This window comes from Pieris rapae, chromosome 12 (assembly GCF_905147795.1).
Source record: "Pieris rapae chromosome 12, ilPieRapa1.1, whole genome shotgun sequence".
Taxonomy (NCBI): domain Eukaryota; kingdom Metazoa; phylum Arthropoda; class Insecta; order Lepidoptera; family Pieridae; genus Pieris; species Pieris rapae.
This window is the reverse complement of record NC_059520.1, coordinates 8197145-8224703: the sequence shown is the minus strand read 5'-3', so window position 1 is coordinate 8224703 and position 27559 is coordinate 8197145. Positions and strand designations below refer to the sequence as shown.

The following is a 27559-nucleotide window of genomic DNA, read 5'->3' as shown; positions in this document are numbered from 1 at the left end:
AGTTATGCAATAAAAAGTTGTTTAGCTTAGTAAGTATTTCATAATTATTTTAAAACGATATACATAAATATTTAAAGCAAATAGTTGATACTGACGTGATTCGTGACGTATGTGACCATAAAGCGAATTCTTTTACCGAATAAATTGTAACATTAATGAGATATAATTAACAGCTATGTTGTTTGTCATGTTATTACCGTTAAATGATCATTTTCCCTAAGCAATGTTTACTTGGAATTGTGTTATCATCTCCTCTTTGACCTGCGGTTTGTAACAGCGTCATAATACGTACGCATTTTAAACGAACCAGTCGTAGTTTTATCACTCGAGAGAGTGCGTGTTATAATGGTCAACAAGTATTTGTTGTGCCTATTAATACTATATGTTGCTTTGAATTCTGTAAGTGGAAAGTTTGGACGCAGTGGTGGCTCTAGAAGCTCCAGTTCTGGAAGATCATGGGGAAAGGGTAGTTCTGGGAGATCGTCTTGGGGATGGGGTTCTAGTAAACCAAGCTCAGGCTCCTCATCTTCGAGCCACTCGAGATATGGATCCAGTTCACATGGCTATCCATCATCAACCGGATTATCAGGCTCTGGATCTAGTGGACTCAGCTACCCATCATTGTCAGGCAGAGGTACAACACATTTTTAAAATCGCTCTCATTTTCCCCTCAATTTGGAGTATAAAGTCGTTTATCAGGAACTAACAAATATAGTAACAATGGATAAAAATGTAATATGCTATACTTTTTGTGTCATCTATTAACTATATATAATACAAGATAAAAGCTAAAGATATAGGAACAAATTGTCAGGTGACTTGGAACTTGTCTATACATAAAACAGGTCTTCATACAATTTTGGACACATTTAAAATAATACAAATATATACATTGGTTTAAGTACTAGGCTTCGGAAGCAAATATCTGATAAGGTCTGGTGATATTTAAAAATTAGTTGAATTTAGCTTGTTTTGAAAATACACATCCGTATTTGTTTTATTGGGTCACATAACTTTATATTTTGTATAATTTACAAGATTTTATTTTAAACTAAAATGTTTAGGTCACTATAATTTTATAAAATATCACATATTAAATAAAGATACGGTTCATTGTTATTATTAGTATATATAGTGTTATAATTTGTGGCACTATGTTGAAACTGATTTTTTTATAAAAAACAGATATATATATAATTATATTGTTATCACTTATATGTTGATTGAATAAAACTGTTTTAGGAAATACAGGCTCCTCCTACCCATGGTCAGGTAGCCTCTCTGGTTCCAGCTCCAATAGCCATTCTGGAGGAAGTTATCCATGGTCCACCGGTCTATCTGGTTCAGGAAGTGGAAGTAAATATCCAGGATCAAACGGTCTATCTGGTTTAGGAAGTGGAAGTAAATATCCAGCATCAAACGGTCTATCTGGTTCAGGAAGTGGAAGTAAATATCCAGGATCAAACGGTCTATCTGGTTTAGGAAGTGGAAGTAAATATCCGGCATCGAACGGTCTATCTGGATCGGGAGCAAGTAGTAAATACCCAGCCTCTACTGGACTCTCTGGGTCAGGAGGAGGTAGATATCCTATTTCCACAGGACTCTCTGGTTCGAATAACCGCCCTGTATCAACCGGTGTGTCAACATCTAATACAGGTTATCATCCTACAGGTCCACAATATCCAAATACACACTATAACAAACCTCCACAAACCCATCCAAGTACCATATCTAATTCTCATTCTGGATATAAACCTACACATATAGGACCGTCATATAGTAGTGGTTCTTACGGAAGTCATGCTTATGTGCCAACTTACTATACTTCTCCTCAACATATTTATATCACCCAGTATAGAGATTCTGGAAGTCGTTATAATGACCTGTTAACTGGATTAACACTGTATAATTTAGGACGCTCTCATACACATTACCATGATCATTATTATTATGACGACTACTATAGGAGAAGATATGACTCCGGAACTAGTTCATCTTATCGCCCCTCTGTTAAAAGCAACGAAGAGGCTCATTGTCTTTTAAGAGTAAAAGAAAGCGGTAAAATAGAAGAACTAAAAATACCTTGTGAGATTGTATCAACGTTTACTGAAGGAAGTAAAAAAGTGCCTCAAGAAACAGTTCGTATAGAGAAAACAGTATGCCACAATATTACAGTATCAAATAAAATTTCGACAGAAGCTAACTTAACATCCGTATCCACTTCAACTACTGAAGCTACTCCTTTGTCGGTTATTCCTGTAAATTCAAGTTTAAGTAAAGTTAATGCAACAGAAACGCTTACGTCAACTGTTGCAGCTACAAATATTACAACACCCAGTTTACTTTCCCAGAATATCACAACTTCGACAGAAACAATTCCTTTGAAGGAGAATAGTACTTCAATTAGCACAACTGAACTCAAAAATACTGAAACAACCATCCCTTCAATGGAAACGCATCCTTCAACTGCCGTTGGGAATTCCACTACACCAACAAGTAATGTGACGCACAATACAATAGCTTCCACCGAATCATATGCCTCAAGTGCATCAACAATTAATCCATCGACAAATAAAACAATAAACAATTTAAATGTTTCAACTACAGCACTACCAAATATCAAAAATGAGTTTACAAATTCAACATGCACAACAACGACAACAACACAGTTAAAGGATCCTTTAACTATTAAAGGTCCGCCACCAAAACTCAACAACATGGAATGTGAAGTCGAAATTGTAACAAGAGATCATCGACTTAGATCAAAAGTAGATTGTCTCACATTAATGGAATATTCAAAGATGCCGGAACCAAAAAGAGATTCAGGGTTTTTGCCGCCCAGAGAAAAATTAAAGTCATGGTTATCTAAACCACCGTGGTGGTTATCTATGTTTATTGCAGTGTAAATGTATATATAATAATAATAATAATAATAGCCTTTATTCAGATAATCTACATTACATATTTTATAAATTTAAACAAATTTTCATTTTAATCTAATTCAGGTGCATCTGTGTGCCCTTTTTTGGCAAAGGCCTCCTCCAAATCCCGCCATTCCTCTCTACACTGTGCCACTCTCTGCCATGTACCACCTGCCGTTTCTTTAATGTGGTCAATCCACCTTCTCAGTTGTCTCCCTCTTTTGCGCTTGCTGTACCTTGGGCACCAGTTAAGCAGTTTTTTGCTCCACTTTTCTGTACCTCTTGCGATGTGTCCCACCCATTTCCACTTTAGCTTCTTGATCGTTGTTGTAACATCTGTTACCTTAGTTATTTTCCTTAATACTGTATTCTTTATTTTGTCTCTTCTTGTTTTCCCTATCATACATCGTTCCATCGCTCTTTGACACACCTGTAGCTTTGTATACTGCGCTTTAGTAGGCGCCCAAGTTTGTGATCCATATGTTAGTACAGGTAGTACACAAGTATTGAAGACCTTTCTTTTAATTACCATGCTTGTTTTCTTATTTTTCATGACTTCTTTAAGCGCCCAAAAGCTCTTCCATGCTTTTGCTATTCTTGTGTCGATTTCTTTTGTTGTTGAATCGGTCATAGATATTGTCTGCCCGAGGTACAAGTACTCATCTACGTATTCTATAATATTGTTATTTAACAGTACTTTTTCCTTTCTGGAATTCGTCATTACTTTGGTTTTCTCGGTATTCATTTTCAGACCGACAAACCTACTTTCTGTGTCAAGGTCTGAGACCATCTTCTCCAGTTCATCGCGTGTTGAGGCAAATAGAATTAGGTCGTCTGCAAACCTTAAGTGGTTCAATCTTTCGCCGTTTATCATTAGTCCGTACTTATCCCAACTTAGTTTTTTGAAAATTTCCTCCAGAACAGCCGAAAACAGTTTAGGTGATAGAGGGTCTCCCTGTCGCACTCCCCGTTCAATATTTATAATCCCTCCTAATTTATCCATTTTTATTCTAGTTTTTCCATTTTTATATATATTCCTGATTATTTTTATATATTTATTGTTTATCCCCTGACTTTGCAAGGCTTGCCATATTTTTTCATGTTCCAGAGAGTCAAACGCCTTAGAATAATCAACAAAGCATAGGTAGATTGGGAGATTATATTCTTTGCTTTTTTCTAAGATTTGCCTTACTACGAAGATATGGTCTATTGTCGAATATCCACTCCGGAAACCTGCCTGCTCTATAGGTTGGTTGTCATCTAAGATTTTACCAAGTCTATGTAGAATTATTTTAGCGAAGACTTTGTATATATTCGTTATAGAGCTTATGGGCCTGTAGTTGTTGATGTCACTCTTGTCTCCTTTTTTGTGTATAAGTGTTATCGTCGAGTTTGCCCATTGTTCCGGTATTGATTCCGTTCTAACTATCTCATTAAAGAGAACGGTGAAAGTAGGTACCAATACTTCCTTTAGACTTATCAAAAGCTCGTTGGTGACGTAATCTGGACCCGGTGATTTGTCCTTTTTCAGAGTCTCGATAGCCCTTTCTACCTCCCTTGGCAATATATCAGGTACCTCTTCTCCATCTTCTAGCGTCGTTTCTTTCTTTCTGCTTGTTTGGGTAGAGTATAGTTGTTTGTAGAAATCTGTCGCCGTTGAGACAATATCCGGGCGTTTGGTTATTTTATATCCTCTTTTGTTATTTATAAATGTATATATAATAAGTATTAAAGTAATAAAATTAAAACGGGAGACAATGAAAACTGCTCAAATACTGTTTATTTAAATTCTAAGGAGCTTAAAAAGGTTTTTTGTTTTGTATACTATGTAACATTATGACAAGCATTTTTTATAAAATTATGTTTTAAAATAATTGTTAAAATAGAGAGAATACGCAATGCTCAAATAGTGATAAAAATGTAAATGTAAAAATAAGTAAATATTGGTCACTAATAGTTTATAATTTAATGTGTTAAGGTAAATTGCATTAACAAAAAGTTTATTAAACTGAATACGAAACACTGGCCTTTCTTTTTTATATAAAATTTATATAATTTCTGAAATAATTGGTTCATACAATTCAAAATTACTTTATTGGTTACGAAGTGAAAACTTTGTACAGACAATATTTTAAGTTGAAAGGTTATCTTCATTAAGATAATATAGTGAACACAAATATTAAATTGTATTATCATACCTATTTATACGATATGTAAGACATATAAGATGAGTTTATGCATCTGATTCTTAGTTCTTTATTGTTTATTTAGAATGTTGTTTTACACAATTAAAGGCTTAAGTATAAAATAATTATCTTTTGATATTGTCTCGCAGACTACGAGCGCTAAAAAGCACTTATAATGATAACATTATAAGTGAATGACATACACATTTACATAAGTAAATGAAGTAATTTGCGTATACAGGCCTCAGAATTTTCAATTAATACGCGTGTACACCAAAAGATATAAATAAATCTATGAAATCTACACTGAGACATCATAGAAGATTACAAACTAGCTTACTTAAGAATAATATTGAAAATTTCACCAACATCATCTTGATGGCTGGATATCTTCCACAGTCCGTTTCATACGGCATTTTCTTTTGCAAACTAGCAAACTGTAGAATCGACTACCGGCGGAGTCTTCCCTGAGAGATACGACCTCCAACAATTCAAAATTCTAGCGAACTCCTCCCTTAAAGGTCGATAACGCACTCACTAAAAATGGGTGTTTATGGGCTGCGACGACTGCCTTTTTGCTCGTTAGGCTTGTTTGTTGCCCCCCCCCCCTATTATATAAAAAAAATAAAAAAAAGATATTTCATATACGAAAGTGTCCAATAAAAATTCTGACAGTCTGTATGGACGCGAAGACATTGTTCTTATGTTCTATTGTTTTCATTTACAACTGATAATATAGACGGTGGACCCATCTGAAGACAAGTAACGTTATACTTATTTGAAATTCTTTAAGCCATTATTCCTATCTATTTTCTAGTTTTTAAAAGTAATTTTCGTGATTAACAATCACAAATCCTTTCATACAATGAGAATAGCTTTCAATCTGATGGCCATAATGCTACTTAAACCGCAAAATAGTTTTAAATTCGTGGCCATAAGTTATAAAACTCTTGCTATTACACTGCAGGAATATAAATTTTGTGCATATTTTGTAGTTATTATAGGTTGGTGTGTGCAATTTGTTAGATCGCAAAATGGTTTTGCATGTTTAGTCGAAGTTTGAGCGTGGTAACTGTTTAAAATGACCGTGTTTCGAACTCTATTATTGCATCTGGTATTTATAGTGGTTATGAATAAACGGTGATGCATAAACAACACTACTTATAGACTAAAGAAAATCATATATAATTATTTTAGCGTCTCGATTTTTTAAATTAATTTTTAAATCCCATTTCTAGAATCATTTACTAACTGAAGTAGCCAGCAGCTTTAATAATAATTACAAATTCTATATATTTTGATGAAATTATTATTTAAGGATAGGATAAATAAGGAAAAATAATGCCGTTCTACCGTACGTATGTGTGGGTTAAAATATGGGTGCATTTTAGACTGTGCGTATACTTATTTATTTTATCCTATATCACGTATAATTTGACATTCGTGAAGTTTTTTTAATACTATGGCAACCACGATATGGAAAAAAGAAGACAATAAACAATAGGCATACGCTATAAAGAGTATAGAATATAATAGCACAACTTGGACAGGGAAGGAAATAGCTGGAAGGGAACTATGCATCACAGGGCATGCTGATCATCTGTTGTATTAGATTAAGTAGTAAACAAGTGTTTATGCTACTAAACGAGTAAGCACAAGGCGGTTAGTGGCTTTTTTAAATTATTTTATGAGATCATGTAGTGCTAGGTTACCTCCAAGTTCTGTGATTCTAGTGAAGTATACCTCAACTGCTTTGCAAATTGCTGAAATATCGGCGCCACCCAAATTTTACCCAGGCATACTAAGTTTGATTCCTAGAAAAACTGTTTAGACGAAAGGCTGATGAGCTGACATGCTTTCTAGCGTGTATTACTGAGAGGTTTGTCGGGCTTCATAACTCTAAAGTTACCTACTATTGGAAGGAAATAACTTTATTATGAAAGATTTTAAGTCGCCAAGCCAAAATCCCAAATGTATTTTAAAAGTTATAAATTTAATTTTATGCTAATGGTTAAATAGCCGAATATATTAAAAAAAACGAATGAAAACTATCAAAAATAGTATTAAACAGCAACTGTTTTTAAATTTTCATGGCTAAACTAAATTACGACGTTAATAAATCACCATTCCTGCAGACTTACCTGAAACAAACAAGTAATAAATTAAGTTTAAAATGGAGCAATTAGTTTGAAATTAAAATTTTACAGTCATTAATTCAACCTAATTAAAACCATCTTGAAAATGAAAAATCGTAATTAATTTTATACATTTTCCCATAAAAATACAAAATTTTGTGTGAAATGTATTAAAAGCTAACTAGCTATGTGAAATTTAAGCATATACACATCTTACGTTCTTTGCCATATTTATATTAGTTGTTTTGTAACAATATGATATTGATTATTTTCATGCTTAGGTACTAACTGAACTTATAAGAGTAGTACTCATAATTTGTTAGAAAAAGAATTAGGGGTTTCCTTTTTTGGATTAGTAAAAACTTTACTGTAAAGATAGAACATAAGCTATTTCTTAATGTTCTTTCTAATATAATATCTTCATGTAAAGCATTAAGTGCTTAGAAAGATAGCAGTAGAATGAAACCCTTAGTTCTGGCCTCAGATTTCAGTATTTGTTGATATTTTTTTTAATTCACCGACGGTTTTTGGAGACGCATGCCGATTTCGTCCCAGTATTTTTCTTCACCGTACTAGAGATAAATGCACACATAGAAATAAAACTCAGGTCTGAGGCCCGTTGCCCAAACTACCAAAATTGCTCTTAACAACAATATCTACTAATTGCATTTCTACTAGTTGTAGTACTGAAGTTATCTATTACACCCCTATTGAATTTCAATTTAAAAATGTTACCTTACTTTTATATTTGACATTTACGAAGTGTCAGTAGTATATTTATGTCAATACAGCCTGTATGAATATATCGGATTCCGAGAAACTCCAGTCAGTATGGAAACGATAAAATCGAAACACTTCGTTAGTGTGCTTGTTAGTGCAGTGTATTTTGGTAACTATATCATACGAAGCGACACATCTCGAAATCTAGGTGTCTGGGGAGATTGCATTCTCAAAAGGCTAATATTAAAAATTGTTTTAACTGTATTAAACATTTAAATATTTAATAGAATCAGTAAAACACAATATAAAATGTTATAATGTGTTATACTTTGATTTCGGATTTAAAAACAACAAAAATGTTTCCATCATATTTAAATACGTTGAACTACAAATACATTTTCTATGTCTCAGTCACATACAATAATAATGTTTGTATAAGAAAGTTTTGCTAGTAAATCACAACATATTTCTATATATAAAAATATGTGGCACCCGGGAACTGCCGCGGTAAAGCGTGCATAGCATTTTTTATGATCTTATGCAATTACAATTATTTATTTATTTATGCAGTATTTTTTTTATTTGATATTAATTCAATCTACCACTACCACTCTACCAGACTCAGACTAACACGCCTATATAGTCTGTCACATTCTAACGCGTAGTGGCTGCACCGACCGCGCCTACGATACGTCACCGATCTCGTCAGAGAGATCTGAATACGCAGTATACGTTCTGTCCCGCTCTGTGCTAGGTTTATTTTCGTTACGGAATTTCTTGATTCGGTTGCCGCACTCAAAGCCTGCGTTACAATAGATGAAATACCTTAAAACTACTATAACTATTAAAAATGTACTACAAAACTTACAATATGCTTTAAAGTAACGCGAGGTGTTTCAACATTTGAAGGCCAAATTGTAGGTAAAATAATTGAATGTTAGAACTAATTTATTAACCATTTGTAGATTGATATCTCGTGACAAAGATTTATGTACGCCGGATTGAGGTCTAAGCCTTATTTTGTGAATCACCTAGATTTTATTATAAATAATGGCACTGCTATTGTTGAAGGGAAAGAGTTATTTTTTTACAGAACAGGGGCAATGGGCAGTACCTGTAATCCTGATGTTAAGTGACACCATGAACACTCCCAATGCAAGAGGGCTCGCGAGTTCAGAAATAGTTCAGCGGGCAATTGGTTCCACATTGTGATGGCGCGTGGTAAAAACTGTTTTAAATTATGCTCAGTTGTTTTTTTTTATCTAATCGGAGGCTCCCTGAAAGTGAAATCGGCCCATGGTCATTTACTATAATAAATATATTTATATTTCCATAATGCTCGCAAGTGCGTTTGAAAAATTAGTGCAAGTGCCTTTAAAAAATTGGTACGCTCTTTTCTTAAAGGACCCTTAGTCGATTTTTTTTGGGAATACTTCTTAAAAACTCTCTGTTGTAGAAGGACGGACTTCGACGGACTACTATATATTTATATTTTAGTATAATTTGAACAGTTTAAATATTATTTGATTGTAGCGAATGAAATGTATTAGTTTATCTTTACTAGGCTACAAATCCAAAGTATTGATTGATCAATCGATCAGACCATGGATGGGCTGCGCTAGAACTTTCATATAAAATTACGTTAAGTTTTAAATTTCGATTTCAAAGTAATAGAGTATTAATTTCATAATGTGCACCCGATTATAATTTTCTGATGGTAAGTGCTTCAAGTGTCCAACTAACAAGCTGCAACCGATCTTTGAAGGCTTGTCGGTATCAAACTTACTGGTTGCTGTGCAGTGTATGTAGTTAATACTAGAATAATTTCAATTACAACGAATATTGACTAAATATATAAACTGTCTTGCATGTTTGTAATATTGAAGTAAACCCCGATTGTTTCTTTGATTATTTTAAAGGCAAGCAGGTGATACCTTCGCTTCCTCCATTCTAACTTTCTATGCGTAGGTCCAGTCCAGTTTCCTTAAAGTTACCCTTCACCATACGAAAAAGTTTTAATTGCACGAATAGAAAAAAAAATCTTGGTGTATGGGATTTGAACCCGCGACTGCAACAGTGAGAATGCCCGCTAAAGTCGCTAGCCCTGATGATAGTGAAAACGTAAATCATCCGAAAGACCTGCTAGTTATGTTGTTATTATATAGTTTATCATTTTTAAATGCTTTATTAAAATGCTTTTCTTATTTCTTACAATAATTTACAATGTATCGACTTTATACCATCAGTTAATGAGCGGAAAAACGAAGCGATATTTTAATTTAAACTCTGATTTATAAATTGATAAATTCTGAATTAATTATATAATTACATTGATTGCACTCAAGTGATGAGAGGTATGAACGGTAATTATATTATTGGATCATAATTCACTGTACGATTATTATCGACAATTTTTATATCAATAACTAATTAACTGATTAAATTTGCATTTTATGCAACTTTTGAATTTGCTTTTTTGATTACCTTCCTGAGTTATTCAATTTTGCATCGTTATACTTGTAAAACCAACTGATCTCAGTATTCTTTTTTTAAATTTTTTAACTGTTATCTATATAATAAGAATCTTAATAAAAAAATATTTGTAGGTTTTTGCTGTTACAAGCACATGCCGCAAATGTTTACGTTACTTTTATTTCACCGTAAGATTCGTATTTGTGTGCCTAAAAATAAAAGTTTATATTTATAGTCATATAATTTCAAAGACACAACTTCAAGAGGAGGCATATTCTTAACTGCACAATCAGAGGGTACAGTATTCTTAAAAGTACAATAATATAATTACAAAAAACAGCAAAGAAGTTGAACTCTACTCTTTGTAAGCGGTGGTTAAATAGGCATCTCCTGGACTAGCGTGACCATAGGCCAAATCTAAGATGAGATTGAGAACAAACTTCTGTCCAGTTCTGCATAAAAATATCCAATATTTATTTGTTTAATTATTAGGTCAACAACATCAGAAATATAACGAAATGTACTAATAATTTTATAAAATCTTCTATCTAATATGTACGACAATATATGTAAACATAAGCTTTGCAAAAAATAGGAATTAAAAAAATACAATTAAAAACATAAACAACATCAGACAAATAAAGCAGAGAAATAAAAATTATTAGCATAACAGCGAATTAGGTTCGAAAAAGGCACCCAACGATGCTTTCTCTAAAACCGATCATACATATATACGGAACAGATAAGCTGTGTTCAATCCGTTGAAATCGCGAAGAATTCGAAAATTACTATAATTAAAATACTTTTTATTTGGTCGTTCAATTCAGACTCTAACAATTCACACAATCTCTGGCAAATAGTGCTGGGCGGCTACACTATTCGCCAGAGATTGTGATCCTAACGATAATACTGTCGTTGATTGTCTGCAAATTTTGGAACATATAATACCCAGACAATACACTATTGTCTCGCGAGGTGTCACGCGGCAATTGGGCGGGTCACGCGCGTGGCACGCAGCGTGACACCCGAATTTGTCACGTACGCGACCGGTGTACCAGATAAAAAGGCTCACCACTTCGCGCTGATTGCTTTTATTCTTTTTTCGCATTCGTTTGTTTTTTGTTACGTTTTTATTAGATACGTAATTCAACCGACGTTTATGTAAAGTTGTATTATATTTATATGTATTTCAAATTTACTAAATTATAGTTATAAAAATCTTATATATTTGAAAATTGTCTTGTAATTTTGAAATTAAAATCGAGTAAGGCGAGTTCAATTTTTGTAAATTATTTTGTGGATGATGTGTTAAACCGTTTCTGTGTTCGGGTAATATTTATAATAAATATTTTTTTTAATACTTCTCAAGTTTCTACCACGCTCAAGTTTATTACAATACAAGTCTAACTTGCAACTTTTTAAGTCGACTTTATAAGACATATAATTCAGGACTTACAGTTCAATACAACCTCGTCAAGCCTTTTAAAACAATTTCTGTATCGTCTTTTATTCCAAGGAGTTTTCATAACATATATTTCGGAAACAATAATTGGTTAATAATGTCATAATATGATGGGTTTTTGCATATCTTTTATAAGTATTTTCTGCACCTCAAAACTTGTAAACATAGTATCCCAACTCAAACTAAAGTATTCTAGATTAAACGGCATATTTGTTTTTAATTGCAGTTAGTACGCGTGTAAAATACATAAAAATAAATAAATAAAAATTATCGTATTACAGTGACTAAAATGTACATCAGAATAAATTTGAATAAAAACAGAATTAAAAATTTTAAAAGTAAATAAACATCTTGATAAAACAATGGTTCATATTATACAGTAAGGCTGTATGAGAATTAAATCTTTTATGTTTAATTTAAGGTATTTCAAGATGTAACAAAAGTTTCGCGGTCCATTCTTCAGTTTTAAGAATTTTAAAAACTTTTGTAAAATGTTTTATCTTCGGGCGTATTGTATTTTGAATTTTCTTTGTCATTGAATGTTATTTTAGCACAAGCTTGGCTTCACGACCTTGTCTGTGGTAAATATTCTTCTTAGATTCGGCAAATTTTTAATCTAGACTTTAAACATACATGATTTACATAATATTAATATTTTATATAATAATTATGGTAACATATTGTCTTTGCACAAAGACATCATATAACATTACGATCTAGATTGAGACTAACAATATTGTAATTTAAGACGGATAAATATTTAACATAAGAAACTGACTAATAATACTAGAATCCAAACTTATTGAAGGACCCTACTTTAAAAAAAGTGCGTGCCAATTCTAAAATGCCCGGCAACGCACTCTTGAGCTCTGGTATTAAATCCATAGGTAGCAGTATCATTTACCATCAGATGTTGTAGCCTGTTGCTTTTTTCCCACTGTTTTTGTGAATAAAATTATACCTTTAACTATATGACTATATTTTTTTTTGCGTCACGTTTTTTTTGCGTTCTTTGGAAGTTTATTTATTTCAGTAACATGTATAACGTGACTGATTTCTTCCAACAAAAGCATTTTAAACAAATCCCTTTCTCACTTATGTTTTGCGATATAAAACTAGATATATGTAACAAGAAACACAGAAATCTCTTTGTCGCAAGTTCTTTTTACACATCGTGAGTTATAATTGTGCAGTCGAGAGCAAAGGGCTTGACTAATAGCAGCGTCGGTTCCACACCTCTAAGGCAAGAACTGAGACGTGATTAAAATCAAGAACGGTCTCACCATGAAACTAGTAAACTTAGATTGCCTCGTTTTATTCAACATGTTCGAATATTTATTTTATTTAATTATAAAGGAAACGAAATAAAAGAAAAAAAAGAAAAGGGAATTGTTAAAAAAATATATGAAAAAGGCTGATTAATATAGTACTTTTGTAAACTCGTTAAATCTTATCTAAAATGATCAAAAGTAATTAATGGGATCTCATTAGATATAATATAAGCATTGATAACGTTTTGTATTCATTAAGAAGTTGATTTTATTAAGGCTTTATTAAGACACAGGGTTTCCAATAAATTAGATATAAATAATAATTATTAGTAGTGGTCATTTTAGCAATACTCATCGCTAAATAATGCGCATGGAGTCCTAAGTTTTCAAAACAAACATTCTACAATTCTAGTGAAGAAATAGTGTTCAACGTAAAATCATGATATAAAATTAAATCTTTACATGTTAGGACTAAAAGTTGAGCTGCCCAGAATTTGTCAAACGGTTCACGCCAACGGTTGGCAGGAACAAGGTTCACAAAAAGTACAACAAAATACATAGAAATATGTATTTTTTCTATACCTACATTAATTAAATCAACATTCTACGGCAATAATATGAGTAATAATCGTATTATAATATCAAACTGCCTTTGAGTAAATAAATGTATTACATTGAATGTCAATGATTTGTATGCAAAATTGTATGAAATCGTAGTTTAAATTCGCGTGTTCGACTAACATTCAGTTTTCATGTTTGCGATCAAGTACTGGTTATGAATAAAACTCATTTTAATTTTTATTAGTGTAATTTGTTTGTTCTTTTAAAAAGCGCAAGCTAATATTTGTTATTAATGTTAAAATATACGGAAAAATTGCTAATTGTGTATAAAAATTAATGCAAGTACAAATACTTCTGCGGTATCGTGATACGAATTACTAAATACATCATTTGCACGTTAATAACAACAAAAGAATCCGTAACTATTTAGTTAAGTCATTTGCCTTGATTCACAAAATTAAAACTCTCGAAATCACATGGGATTGATCAAATCTTATAGTCGTAATAGCAGACTCGGCCAAGCGTTGCTGTGGCGAAGGTTCTTGTTATATTACATAGTAGTAAGCTATTCAAGGGAAACTGTAGGAGAACTGATGTGAAAGGTAGATAGCTTATGTGAAACGTTGGTACTTTTAACACAGCTTCATCTGTTAGAATTGTATCAAATAATAAACAAATAATTTGCAATAAAATAAAATTGCGACTACAATTAAAGATCTAAGCTATCCTATCTCTTAAGTTGGACCAGACTGCTCACAGTGTGCCAATTTTATTTAAAATCGGTTAAGTAGTTAAGGAGTCTATCGCGGACAAACATCGTGACAGGAGATTAGTATATATTACTCGTATATGTTCTTTATATGCCTTCTTGCATTGCTCCTTAAAACTATGTTTTTAGACAAAATATGTTAGTGGTATATTAAACAAGAGGCATAATCTCTATTGTCCCTTTCAACGTTATTAATTTGAGAACTAGCAGTTACTGAAAATATACATTCTAAAACTAAATTGCAGCCCAGTGTTGGCCTAGTGGCTTCAGCGTGCGACTCTCATACCAGAGGTCGTAGGTTCGATCCATGTACACCAATGGACTTTCTTTCTATGTGCGCATTTAACATTTGCTCGAACGGTGAAGGAAAACATCGTGAGAAACCGACATGTCTTAGACCCAAAAACTCGACGACGTGTGTCAGGCACTGGAGGCTGATCACCTACTTGCCTATTAGATTTAAAAATGATCATGTAACAGATTCAGAAATCTGAGGCCAGTACCTAAAGAGGTTGTAGCGCCACTGATTTATTTTAGTTAATAATATATTTCTCGAAGTTAATATGCAGCAGACAGCTGAGAAGGAGCTCTCATTGATTCACGTTCGGTATATACTACATTATATATGAAAGCTTATTCCTCATATACCAAACACAAGCCTTATATACGTAATGTGTAAATGTAGCTTTTAAAAGAAGCAGAAAAGGGTCTCACAATAAAGTACTACCAATAAAAGTACCGAAAATTTGCATCTGAAATAGTCGAGGATAAGCGAGTTGCTGTTTTATGCGAAAACTGGATGAATTCGCGCATTTTCCATGTATATTACGTTTTATTATCAGAAACACGACGTATACAAAATAGAAAACCTTCACACTTGCTACGTCTATTGTATCCTGTTATGTAACAAGCGCAGTAGTGGAAGTCATGCAGTCGTGATTTGCTTAGAACTGTATACTTAATTTATGAAGCTAACAAGAAGACAAATATTATTCAACGCACACACTAAAAAGGTTAAAATACAGGAACTTTTCTTGAACCTGACACACTCCGAATCGCAACCTGTCTGTGGCTTAGGGTACCGGTCTACGCTGCTCATACATGTCCCTATGGCAGTGATGTCGACAAACTAGGACATCACGGACTATCATGTCAAAAAAGTGCTGGCCGCTTCTCGAGACATGCCGCACTCAACGATATCATACATCGGTCCCTTGCCACCGTCAACGTGCCAAATCTACTTGAGCCGACTGGAATTGCTAGAGACGATGGCAAGAGACCGGACGGTATGAGTTTAATTCCATGGAAGATGGGTCGGGTTTTGGTATGGGATGCCACCTGTTCAGACACACTGGCCCCTTCTAATCTTCATGGAACCAACAACACAGCTGGTGCGGCTTGTGATGCGGCTGAAAATGCTAAAGCCTGCAAATACAGGAGTCTAGGCTCTGAATATGATTTTGTCCCATTCGGTGTCGAGACCCTTGCTCCGTGGGGTCCTAGCGCGTTAAGGCTTTTTATGGAATTATCAAAAAGGTTAGTCGACATCACAGGAGAACAAAGAGCTGGCAGCTACCTCGCACAAAGAATTAGTCTAGATATACAAAGGGGGAACGCTGCCAGTATCTTCGGAACCTTGCCTAAAGGCACTCCTTTTAATAATTAAATTTTAAGGTTAGTTATTAGGTATATTTTTATGTATTATGTTATTATGATATATCATAAAAATGAAAACAGTTTAGCATATAGGTAATAAATAAATTATTATAATTAAAAATCAACAGCATATTGTCGATATACGACCGATACGATAATGAACCGGCGAAAGTACTCGCAAAATTCACCAAGAATTTATATATTAAAAATTAAATTATAATCTTGTTAATATTAATAGTATATTGAACATGTTTTCGATATTAAAGTTAACGAAGTAATGTGAATAGATTCGATCACCAACATTTACACTTACCGGATAAAGTTAATAAATGCAAAATAATTAATTTATACACCGAATACATAATTATGTGAACTGTGCCTTATGACTAAAAATATTAAAATTATTTTGTATTATGCAACAGTATACGATATGGATATACATATATTTAAATTTTGTTTAAGAAAATAAATCAGTGGCGCTACAACCTCTTTAGGTCTTGGGCTTAGATTTCTGAATCTGTTTCATGATTATTTTTAAATGTAATAGGCAAGTAGGTAATCAGCCTCCAGTGCCTGACACACGTCATCGACTTTTTGGGTCTAAGACATGTCGGTTTCCTCACGATGTTTTCCTTCACCGTTCGAGCATATGTTAAATGCGCACATAGAAAGAAACTCCGTTAGTGCACAGCCGAGGATCGAACCTACGACCTCTTGTATGAGAGTTGCACGCTGAAGCCACTAGGCCAACACTGCTCACAATTTTGTATAAAGCATATATTATTTATAATGTCCATGTGGCAGTGATGTCGACAAACTAGGATATCACGGACTGTCATGCCATAAAAGTGCTGGCTGCTTCTCGAGACATGACAAATTCAACGATATCATACGCCGGTCCCTTACCACCATCAATGTGCCAAGTCTACTTGAGCCGACAGGAAGAGACGATGGCAAGAGACTGGACGGTATGAGTTTGATTTCATGGAAGATGGGCCTGGCTATCAGAAGATATGGGATGCGACCTGTTCAGACACACTGGCCCTTGCCCATCTTCATGGAACCAAAACAGAGCTGGTGCGGCAAATACAGGGGTCTAGGATCCGAATATCATTTTGTCCCATTCACTGTCGAGACCCTTGGTGCGTGGGATCCTAGCGCTATAAGGGAAATATCAGAATGCCTTGAGGTGCATGGACCGCAATCTTATCTGACTGCCACCTCTCTCCCTCACTGCTAGTCAGTCACTTTAATTATTATTAGAATTTGGTTAAATTATTGATATCTGATTATTGTATATTGCGTTTTATTTCTGATGTCTGGGCCTATTCCGACATATTCATTTGTTTTTATGGAATTTATTTCCGCTTCATTCATCTATGAAAATATTTAATAAAAAATTGTCACGATCAACATATATGTCTCGTACAAATATCATAAATACTAAACCTAATACAAAAGCCGATGATTAAACATAAACACTCCCTCAGCTGATGGAGGATCAGCCTTCATACATGCAATTAATTTACCTTCCGAACAATAGATTTTCGCGCAATTAAATAAAAAAGGGACATGTCAATTCAAAGCACAATTATCCCTTTACCATCCCTTATAATTTAACGAACGAACATTGAGTGCGATTAAGAGTAATCGCGACGAATTAAATGAAAAGCCTATTAATTAAACCTAAAGACCCGTGACATTCGTATGCATTTGGTAATAAGATTTATATACTGGTCATTTTTATATAAGTGTAGTCTAATCGATTTTTTTTTAGTTTCAGAATCTCCGACCGACAATTGTTTTTTTTTATAGAAGAGAGAGCAAACGGGCAGTAGCCAGTAGGCTCACCTGATGTTAAGTGATACCGCCGCCCATGGACATTTTCAACGCCAGAGGGCTTGAGAGGCTTGCCGACCTTTTATGAATAAAATCAATACAGTATTTTCAATTATTTATTTAATTTTATTGATCACTAATTAATACAAACATGTTTTATTATAATACCAAATGTAGGCTATTGTCTTCCTGAATTATCTTAATATATATATTTCTTGTGTGCGTGTGTATGTGACTGAACTCCTCCTAAACGACTGGACCGATTTAGACGAAATTTTTTGTGTGTGTTCAAGGGGATCTGGGAATGGTTTAGATTCACAATTTTGTCCGCTGGACAATGTTTTTTTAATTAATTTTCAATTTATTAGTTGTTGTTGATTTTGGAATGTTTTACATTGGATCCGACAGACGGCGCTACCATCGCAGTGTCAAATTTTAAATAATATTCGAATTTTAATTTTAGTCTGTTCCGAAATTTAAAAAAAGTTTTGTTATCATTGTGTTATATCGTGTGTGACCATGTGCTGGATCGTTAGATATTGTCATAACATTTGAATAATAATTTTCATCAAAATGGCTTATTAAAAATTGAAATTTTGAAATTAAAGACGTGTAGACAGGACAACGTCTATCGGATCCGCTAGTTATAATATAAAAAGAAAAACACTTTTTTACGAATTAAAGTTATGTATTATTTATTGTATTTAAACATAATTTTAAATTTAACTTTATTTTATTTATTTTTATTTTATTTAAGTGTTTTTCTTTAAATGTGTAAAAGTTATGTTAAATAAAAGACAATTATTATAATATTATAAATTTCATTATGAAGTATACTTCTTCTTTATTCACTTTTTTCCATTCTCGATTTGTTCTCCGTTAGGCCAGGTTGTCTGACAGATACAGAATAATATAATATATGCGATAAAGTTCTATACAAGCTTTAGACTTATTATCATGTTTTTATTTACTGTTTAATTAATATAACCCAAAATTTATCCTTCACTAAATTTTTTATTCATCATTTTTTATTCAAAGTATAGAAATATTGCAAATCCAAATTTCCAATTTATTAGTCAATAACTTTTATAAATGAACTGGCATTGACTAAAATACAAAGTAGCCAATTGACATGAATCGTCGTAATCAAAAAATTCAACATAAAACGCAAGGCCATAATCGAATCATAAAATACGTGGCAGCCCTGATTTCCATGACTATGCAAAACTGCAAGAGTCATGCAATCACATTAATACGTCATTAATATCCGACGCACTTTTGCGTACAAAATGTATGTCAAAAACAAGGTAGCTTTAGCGACATTAGAAATGCATCTGCAACTGTTGCTTAACAGATATTCAATACTATGCCTATAAAATCACAATAACCTTTTATATTTATTCAAATAATCTATAGAATTTTCTCGAAGCTATACAAATACAGAGAACAATATTTTATTTATTCTTACTTCTTATACTAACGATCTAACGATCCTATCTATGTTAACTATAATAAATCGTTTATTTGCACAGAAAGTGGTACATTCAGAATGATTAATTATCAAAAAAATCCGCATAATGAGCCATATACAAATAGGCATGCAAATGTCACATTAATTATCATAGTGTCATAATAATCAGAACATTTAAGATATTAATCACCGTTGTCAAAACTTAAGTTCCAAATACTCTAAAAAACTAATTAAATATCACATGGCAAGATCTATAACTTCTGGGAAGGTGACTAAATACTTAAATACTAATGTAAAAGATTCTAAGAATTTTTTTATTTATATGCTTCTAATTTTACATTTACTGCCAGTTCTCAAATCAAGGTTGTAGAACAGACTTGATTAACTGGCAATAAACTCTGCGCCACTCTTTTTAGTCGCCACGTTTTTTGTATTCATGGATTGTAAGGCGGATAAGGAAGTCTTATTCATAATAATGCCGAATTCGTAGACACCTGAATCCAGTCCATAATATGTCGATTATGATAGACACTTGACCAAGTGACTAACGCTTACGAATATAATCGTAAAATAATATAATATAAAAATCTGGATTTTGCGTTTAAACCGGCTGAGTACCAGCATTTTTTAATTTCTACTCGCATGGAAAACATAATAAGAAAACCAGTTCGTATTAGTTTTAGAAATCAAAGATTGGTATCTGTGCAGATGGCTAATCAAAACATATGAAAGAAACAAATACGATCTCAGGATATAAAATCGTTCTGATACCACTGAATTGGTTATGAAACGTTACGTAAATATTTCTAATCAATCACTGTAGTATTCCAATCTTTTTGATGTTATGTTTCCATTTCTTACCTTCATAAAGAGATTCGACGATAATAATATTTTATGGACGGATTAAAGGTTCCGAGAAATGTCCTTGTTCGTTTATCTTGTAGATTTACCGGACCCTTGAAATGAAAGCATTAAGATTACGGTGTTACAGTATTAGACATTTTAGGATAAGTCTCTAAGACCTAAATCTGCAGACACTCAGCTTTCTCAAGGGTATTTTATTATTTATCATATATATTTTAATATTTAATATAGAGATTGAATTCCTGTAACTATGGGGTAAGTTTTTTGTGACTTGTAATTTCAATAATTGAGCAGTGTTGGCCTAGTGTCTTCAGAGTGCGACTCTCATACCTGAGGTCGTAGGGTCAATCCGCGGCTGTGTACCAATGGACTGTCATTCTATGTGCGCATTTAACATTTGCTCGAACGGTGAAGGAAAACATCGTGAGGAAACCGACATGTCTTAGAACCAAAAAGTCGACGACGTGTGTCAGGCACTGGAGGCTGATCACCTACTTGCCTATTAGATTTAAAAATTATCATGAAACAGATTCAGAAATCTGAGGCCGAAGACTTAAAGAGGTTGTAGCGCCACTGATTTATTTATTTTAATTTCAATATGTTCGATCCCCGGCTGTGCACCAATGGACTTTATTTCATCACGAAACATATAACCTAAGGATTAACTTTAAAAGCCATTGATTTATTTTTATTTTTTAATCACAATCCATCTATATTTGCTTGGAATATAACTACTACACCACAGAAAGTAGGCAAGTATGTTTTAATAATAAATACTTTATATAGTTATTGGTATTTATCTAACAAAGGTTTCGTAACTATTTATTATGTACATAGCTCTTATTTGATACAGCAAAAGCTCGTTTGAAACTGTTGCCAGAATACGCTGATAAATCAATCATCCAGTCATGGTATCGTCTTACAAGCGGACTTTATTTATTGTCCGCCTAGTTGCATTTTACGTATTAAATTTATGTATAAATTTTATGGTATACGAGTCAAACTTCGCTATAGTATAAAATAAATTAAATCACATTATCCGTTGAATAAGTTCTATCGAACTGTAAATTTTATTGTGAGTTTTTTATTAATTAGTTGAGTTAAAATGAGTTTTTTATTGTGAGACTTTTATTTCTTATCGTGGTCCATTCAAATTGATTAATTACAAAAAACACATGTCCTGGAGATACGTTTGCCTCATCAAAAAAATTCAAGAAATTTTTGCAGTAGTATTGCTATAAATTGAATCCCGACAACCCTTTCCACTAAGATTCAAGAGTCAAAGTGTATAAGAAACGGGACTGCAACCAGGTATTAAAACAAACAATGATCGACTAAGCAGATGAAGAAGTCTAGAGTCAAGCGCATTAGAGTAACAGTATGAATTCTTGAAGTACGGATCATCTTCAATTAAAAATTTAATTTACATTTATACACAAATCTTCAAACACCTCTTTACTTGTACTGTTTTTTTCTTCTTTTACTATCAGTAAAATCTTTTCTGTTTTTCCGTCTTAGGTGAAAACTAACTGTTGTGAACTCTGGGAGAATGAAGAGAGCTGTGGCATACATCTGCTCCACAGCATGATGCTGAGCCAGTGCCAGTTACAACCACAGCACAACACACTTAAAATGTACCATATACCTTTTTTGTTAGTTTTATTTTTTGATTATTATTATTTTGTGTGTGTTTCGAATGCTATGTTTATGTTTTTAAAACATAAATTATTTAATGTTTGTAACTTGCAAGTACAAGCTCAATTTATTAGTCACAGTTTGCAAAGTGCAAAATATTTGTATCACAATACATCACATTAATCTGTTCTAGTTTACCACAAATATTGTTTTTGAGAGTATCTCAAAGAAAATACAGGTACAAAGCATTTCAGTTATAATAATATCATCTACAAAGGACGTCTAGGATGTATTATTCGCTACAGTTGACTCCAAGAGAACTAATATTATTATTATATCATAATGATAATATGATTGTCACTAAATACGATATGCATATTATCTTCCTAGATAGAAAATTAGAAAAATATTTTGCCATTTTTGCGGAATTTTAAAATAAACAAATGTAAATCCTTCATCAAATTCATGGTTCTATAATAGTATTATGTATTTTTATTTTTTTTGTAGAACAGGGAACAAACGGGCAGGAGGCTTACCTAATGTTAAATGATACCTCCGCCCATGGACACTCTCAATGCCAGAGTCTGGCCCCCCAAGAATTGAATTCTTGAAGAATAAAGATAGTTAACAATATCCTACCACACTAGGTTATACTGTACAAGAAAATCAAGAATATTATTAATACATTAAAAGTTATGATAAAGCTCAGCAAACACAATTTCTCATAAGCTCACTTGATCCGAAGCTGTGATTGCTTTCCTCCAATTAAACTTTCTCGGTGCCAACGGTTTTAACTCAAGAACTTCAAACAACCTATGTTAGATCTTAACTAATGTAATTCCATGTATATTACTGGAGATGTATCTACTACTTGATATATAGTATATTATGTATATGTACAAAGCTTTGAAGTTCCGGATGTGTGAATGCAATCACCCAGTTGAAACAGAAACAGTTGTTATTCGGCTAGGAACGAACTTAGAACCAGAAATATACAGTGCGAGTCAACTGAAAGATGAGATAATTTATTTTTAAATTAAAGTCTATATGAGCCAAAAATATGACAGTTTTCTTATTGTAAACTAGACGAGTTTGTTGTATACAAATATAACAACCGTTTTGTTACATCTTTTAGATCTATATACGATTGCTTTGTAATGTTTTCTATAATGATGTCAGGATTTCCTCAACGTTTGAAGAGGTCGTAAGACTTTGATTTTGTTTAGCAGAAACAATCTAGTGTTTTCTTTGAAATATTTAGTATTCTAGTGTTTAATTACTTCCTTTCTGATTACTGGACACACTGGCGCACTGGTTAAAAATAAAAACACAAATTCAAAATGCAAAACTACAAAAAAGCATATTTACATTTTCATATTTTACACAATTAGTATACAATTTTCATATTAATTGTCGTTTGTTAATTTTCTTTTATTTCATTTTTTTATATTTCTATCTATAAATTTATTTTGTTTTCTGTTTCATATACATTGTTTATCTATGTAATCCGTTTTGGTTTTGTATGTTGTTCAAGTGTTATGTTTTATAATATGTATATTTTTAACAAATAAATAAATAAAAGCACGCCCTTCGCTACTGTGATACAACGTTATATAAGAACGACTCTCGTAATCTAACGAAATTCAATGCTTTATCGGCTGTTTAGAGGCCTGTAGCCGTAAAGGCTTATTAGGATTCTGTGTGCACGGTGGCCAATAATTCGGATTTGGTTCGTTTTTTGAAAATGTAATACTAGTTACGTAAGCCCCGGTTACAATATCGGGTGGGTGGTTCCAATTTGCGCGTTGAACCATCGAGTCGCTTCGAGTTTTTGCGCCAATAACTTAGCTTTACACTCACGAACCGGGGATTTTTTCAGATAATCCGATGAAACGGTCCAACGGAAGCCGGACTTGGAATTGTTCCCGTTATTAACAAGTTTGTAGGAATATGTAAATGGGGTTGTAACAAATTTTTATGGTAAGACATGGCCTGATACAAGGTAATAACACTTTGAATTTGTTTTTGAAACTGTAGGCTGTGATAGGGGGATCTAACAGAAATGGCCGTATATACAACAGCAATATACTATCAAATATGGGCTTTAATTTTGATTGCTTCTATATTGGGAGTTTTTTTATGAAAAAGTTATTAGTTATCATGTAAATTAAATACACAGTATTTACAGTTTTATGAAATAACCTACTTTTATTAATAATAAAAATCATTAAAAAAAAGATTAATAGAAGTTTGATAAGTTTGTTCCTTGTGGCAGTGTATCTGTAATTATGTAGAATGAAGCGAAAGATTTTTTTTTAATCTACGCGAAACAAGTATAACTTTTAACGCGCGTACTTAATTACACACACATATTTTTTTTACAAGATAGAGATAAATCTGGCCTTTACTCCACTAAGAGGTGGGACCCCACAAACACTAACAGTATGTAGCTGAAGCTGAAATACACACAAATGTATTATGAAGCGCCATCCCACAATAACTGCATTACCATCAACGCTTTACCTGACTTCCGCTGTCGGCTCAGAACCGGAAGCGACGCTTAGGCCTCCTTCCGGTGGTTGAGCATTACGAATAAATCGCTCAAACCTATTCATATTAGATTATGTAGGCTTATTGTCCTTTGTGAATGGGGAGTTGTATATATTTTCCACGCGCTTTTAAAAAGGACTTAGAGTCCTTTAAGAAAAGATTGTACCAATTCTTAAAAGGCCGGCAACGTACTCGTGAGGTCTCTGGCATCCAGAGTGTCTATGGGCGGCGGTTTCACTTAACATCAAGTAAGCCTCCTGCCCGTTTACCCCCTGTACTATAAAAAAAAATTCAAAAACCGCTTCATCGCTTTTTGGATTAAATTAGACAAACATTCTTGATAAATTTGAATAAATTTTTCTTTGTCGATTATGTGAAATTACTTTGTGATTAAATCACACTGAGATTGAATCACAAAAGCAGTATTGTGTATAACTAATTATGACTAAGTTGGAATATATGTTATTTAATAATAATTAACTTATTTTATACCTAAGTGCTCCAATACGATTAAGTAAACGCTAATAATAAACATATAATGTACATATAATAAATTTATAGAAACTCCAGTCCGTTGATAATTCCTTTTTATATACCGTAATGTATTGACTTGAATATGTGCACGAACAAACTTTGAGTTACTATGTACGATAGTATAACGCAATAAAGACTAACAATGCTGAAATTTTAAGTTTGCTACATTTTTGAAAAATGTTACAGGAAATTCGACTCTAATTAAACGTAATAAGAGCTGAGAGCATAAGTAAGGTGTATCGAAATAATTTGTTGAATTTATAGGATGTTTCAATAGCCATTGCAACGTTGGTAACGACTCTGTCAAAGGGCTAATGGTCTCTGGATATTACGAGCTCTTGCAGGTTTTTACTATTTTTATTTGGACTTCGGTGATGAGTATTTTTGACATTAGCGGAAAGAAACATTGTATTTTAAAATACAGTGCTAGAACAGAATTACCACCAAGTATGCCATGTTAATAATGATAATTATTTACAGGTATATTTCAGCATTTGCCTTATTTACCATTTCACTTTTTTTGTATGTAAGCACCTCGTGCCATTAATTTCAAAATATATCTTATCTCTTCTTAAATAGAACCCAACATCTCCAAGGTTATACTATAATAATAATGCACACACTAACGATATGTGTATATGTAATGTGTATTCTGCGAGATTAGATGTTTAATTCTGCCATGTGTATCAATCATTTTTGGAGTATACCACCTGTAAATCGCTGAAGATTAGATATTGTATACATTAAACACGAAGGATACTCAAAACTGCCTTATAAAATGAAAACCGAGTCTTCGGACATCGGCTAAAATTACGGTAAAAACCCGTAAAACGGCGGCGCAATTTGTCAGAAGTGAGTGAAACGGTGAAATATTTGGAAACTTCCCGAGCGTATTAAACTTCGCTCCTTTTGTAAATGTCACGTTCGGGGTTGCTTTGATATCGCTCGAGGTGTGCTGAGTTGGCCTTAATTATCTAATTTAAGGATAAAACATAATTCAATTCTATAACCATGCTTTTATAACACAATTTAAGCAGCTTTTGCCGCGTATCACCACTTTGTGGAACCAGCTGCCCACTCAAGTATTTCCGAACCAATTCGACTTAGGGTCCTCCAAGAAAAGAGCGTATCAATTCTTAATAGGCCGACAACGCGAGCCCTCTGGCATTGAGTGTCCATGGGCGGCGGTATCACTTAACATCAGGTGAGCCTGCCCGTTTGCCCCCTGTTCTATAAAAAAAAAATACAATTCAGATTTAATTTGAACATTGACCAAATTCTCCCGTATGTTCCAAATCTTAACAGCTGATGTGTATTTTTAAATATATGTTATTGGAATATCGATCAACTGCTTCGACGGCTCACTTGGTTGTTTATAAATGTAAATAGCTAAAGGTTCACACTACACACTATTACACTAACAGCTCACTATTATAATATTGTGTATGTGTGCTATTCACACATAGTGTAAGTAGTAATTTAGATATTGTCTTAGAACAATAAATGAGATTTGAATGTTGCTTTGTATTATTCACTTCTCGCTTCCTCTCAAAGTGGCTAAGACAACTTGAAGCCCTTAATTATCGTGGTCCTGCCCGATACCTTTGAGATAATCCCACCACCTCTCTCGGTCTCTTGGTGCAGACATTCCGAACATATTTATATATTCACAATGTTTGAGCTGGTGTACGTCTGCAGGCTTAGGGATTCGTAGGATTGTTAGGTTCTCACATCACACCCTCCCATATATTTAGTGCAGCTTACTCATACATACATAACATACCAATACATATAAATTTTAAACACTCATTTTACAATCCACTAGCTAGCTGTACACAGCATATACGGGACACCTATTATATTTGCATAGTGTGAGTATAGCTATTTGTAATTTGAGGATATATTTAGCCCGTCCCTTCTCATGCGACCTTAATTAGCCAGGACTTGTGCACAACAGACTGAATGTGTGTCAAAATGCGGAAAATGACTACCGTACTACTAATACGATACCATTCCCAGGACCTTTTGCCGCGTGCTACTAACACTAACTCTACGTGGGATGCGGTAACAGAGAAACCTGGTCTACCTCGCAACGTTTATACCTTCCCAGCAAATTACATTTTGTTCAAATAAATTGTAGCTGTTGTGAAACTATTCGAGAGAAATAAAATATATTTTTTTTTTAGTTTTTAATAGAACGGGCAAACGGGCTCACCTGAAGTTTACTAGAATTTATTGCTATCTTTGATAAACATAGATATGTAGTTTTTGATTAAAATAATTTCATTGTTACCAATCCATTTAAGTTTAAGTATTTAATCATATGTAAAGATTTGTTTGTGTAACAGAAACATTTTATTTCGTTATAAGCTGTTAATATATCTCAATACATTAAAAAATGCAAAAATGATACAATAATCCTTGTAATAGAATGTTTTAGTTATTATATTCAAAGTTTAGTTATTGTAAGTTTTTGTTTTATTAATTTTAATTATTTATTAATACCTAATATT

At 33.1% G+C, this 27559-nt stretch overlaps 2 protein-coding genes across 3 annotated transcripts in view; one reads left to right on the top strand and one right to left on the bottom strand.

Annotated features, from left to right (window-relative positions):
* Positions 1 to 27559, bottom strand: part of LOC110995213 (nephrin) — a 333726-nt gene that overhangs the window by 191862 nt on the left and 114305 nt on the right. The gene's annotated exons all lie outside the window — the stretch shown is intronic.
* Positions 271 to 2951, top strand: LOC110995211 (secreted protein C). 2 transcript variants are annotated; one of them, XM_045630342.1, is made up of 3 exons: positions 271 to 634; positions 1243 to 1341; positions 1432 to 2951. In XM_045630342.1, exons 1-3 carry the CDS (start codon positions 346 to 348, stop codon positions 2904 to 2906), a joined length of 1863 nt encoding a protein of 620 aa, XP_045486298.1. In that variant the 5' UTR covers positions 271 to 345; the 3' UTR covers positions 2907 to 2951. The 2 variants fall into 2 exon arrangements, with proteins under 2 accessions (XP_045486298.1, XP_022117962.2); XM_022262270.2 differs by having other exon boundaries at positions 272 to 634; positions 1243 to 2951.

Excerpts from the sequence above, each read along its gene's own strand:
- LOC110995211 (XM_022262270.2), top strand. The coding sequence starts at position 346 with ATGGTCAACAAGTATTTGTTGTGCCTATTAATACTATATGTTGCTTTG. Across the intron at positions 635-1,242 it reads CCCATCATTGTCAGGCAGAG|GAAATACAGGCTCCTCCTAC; the intron begins GTACAACACATT and ends AAACTGTTTTAG.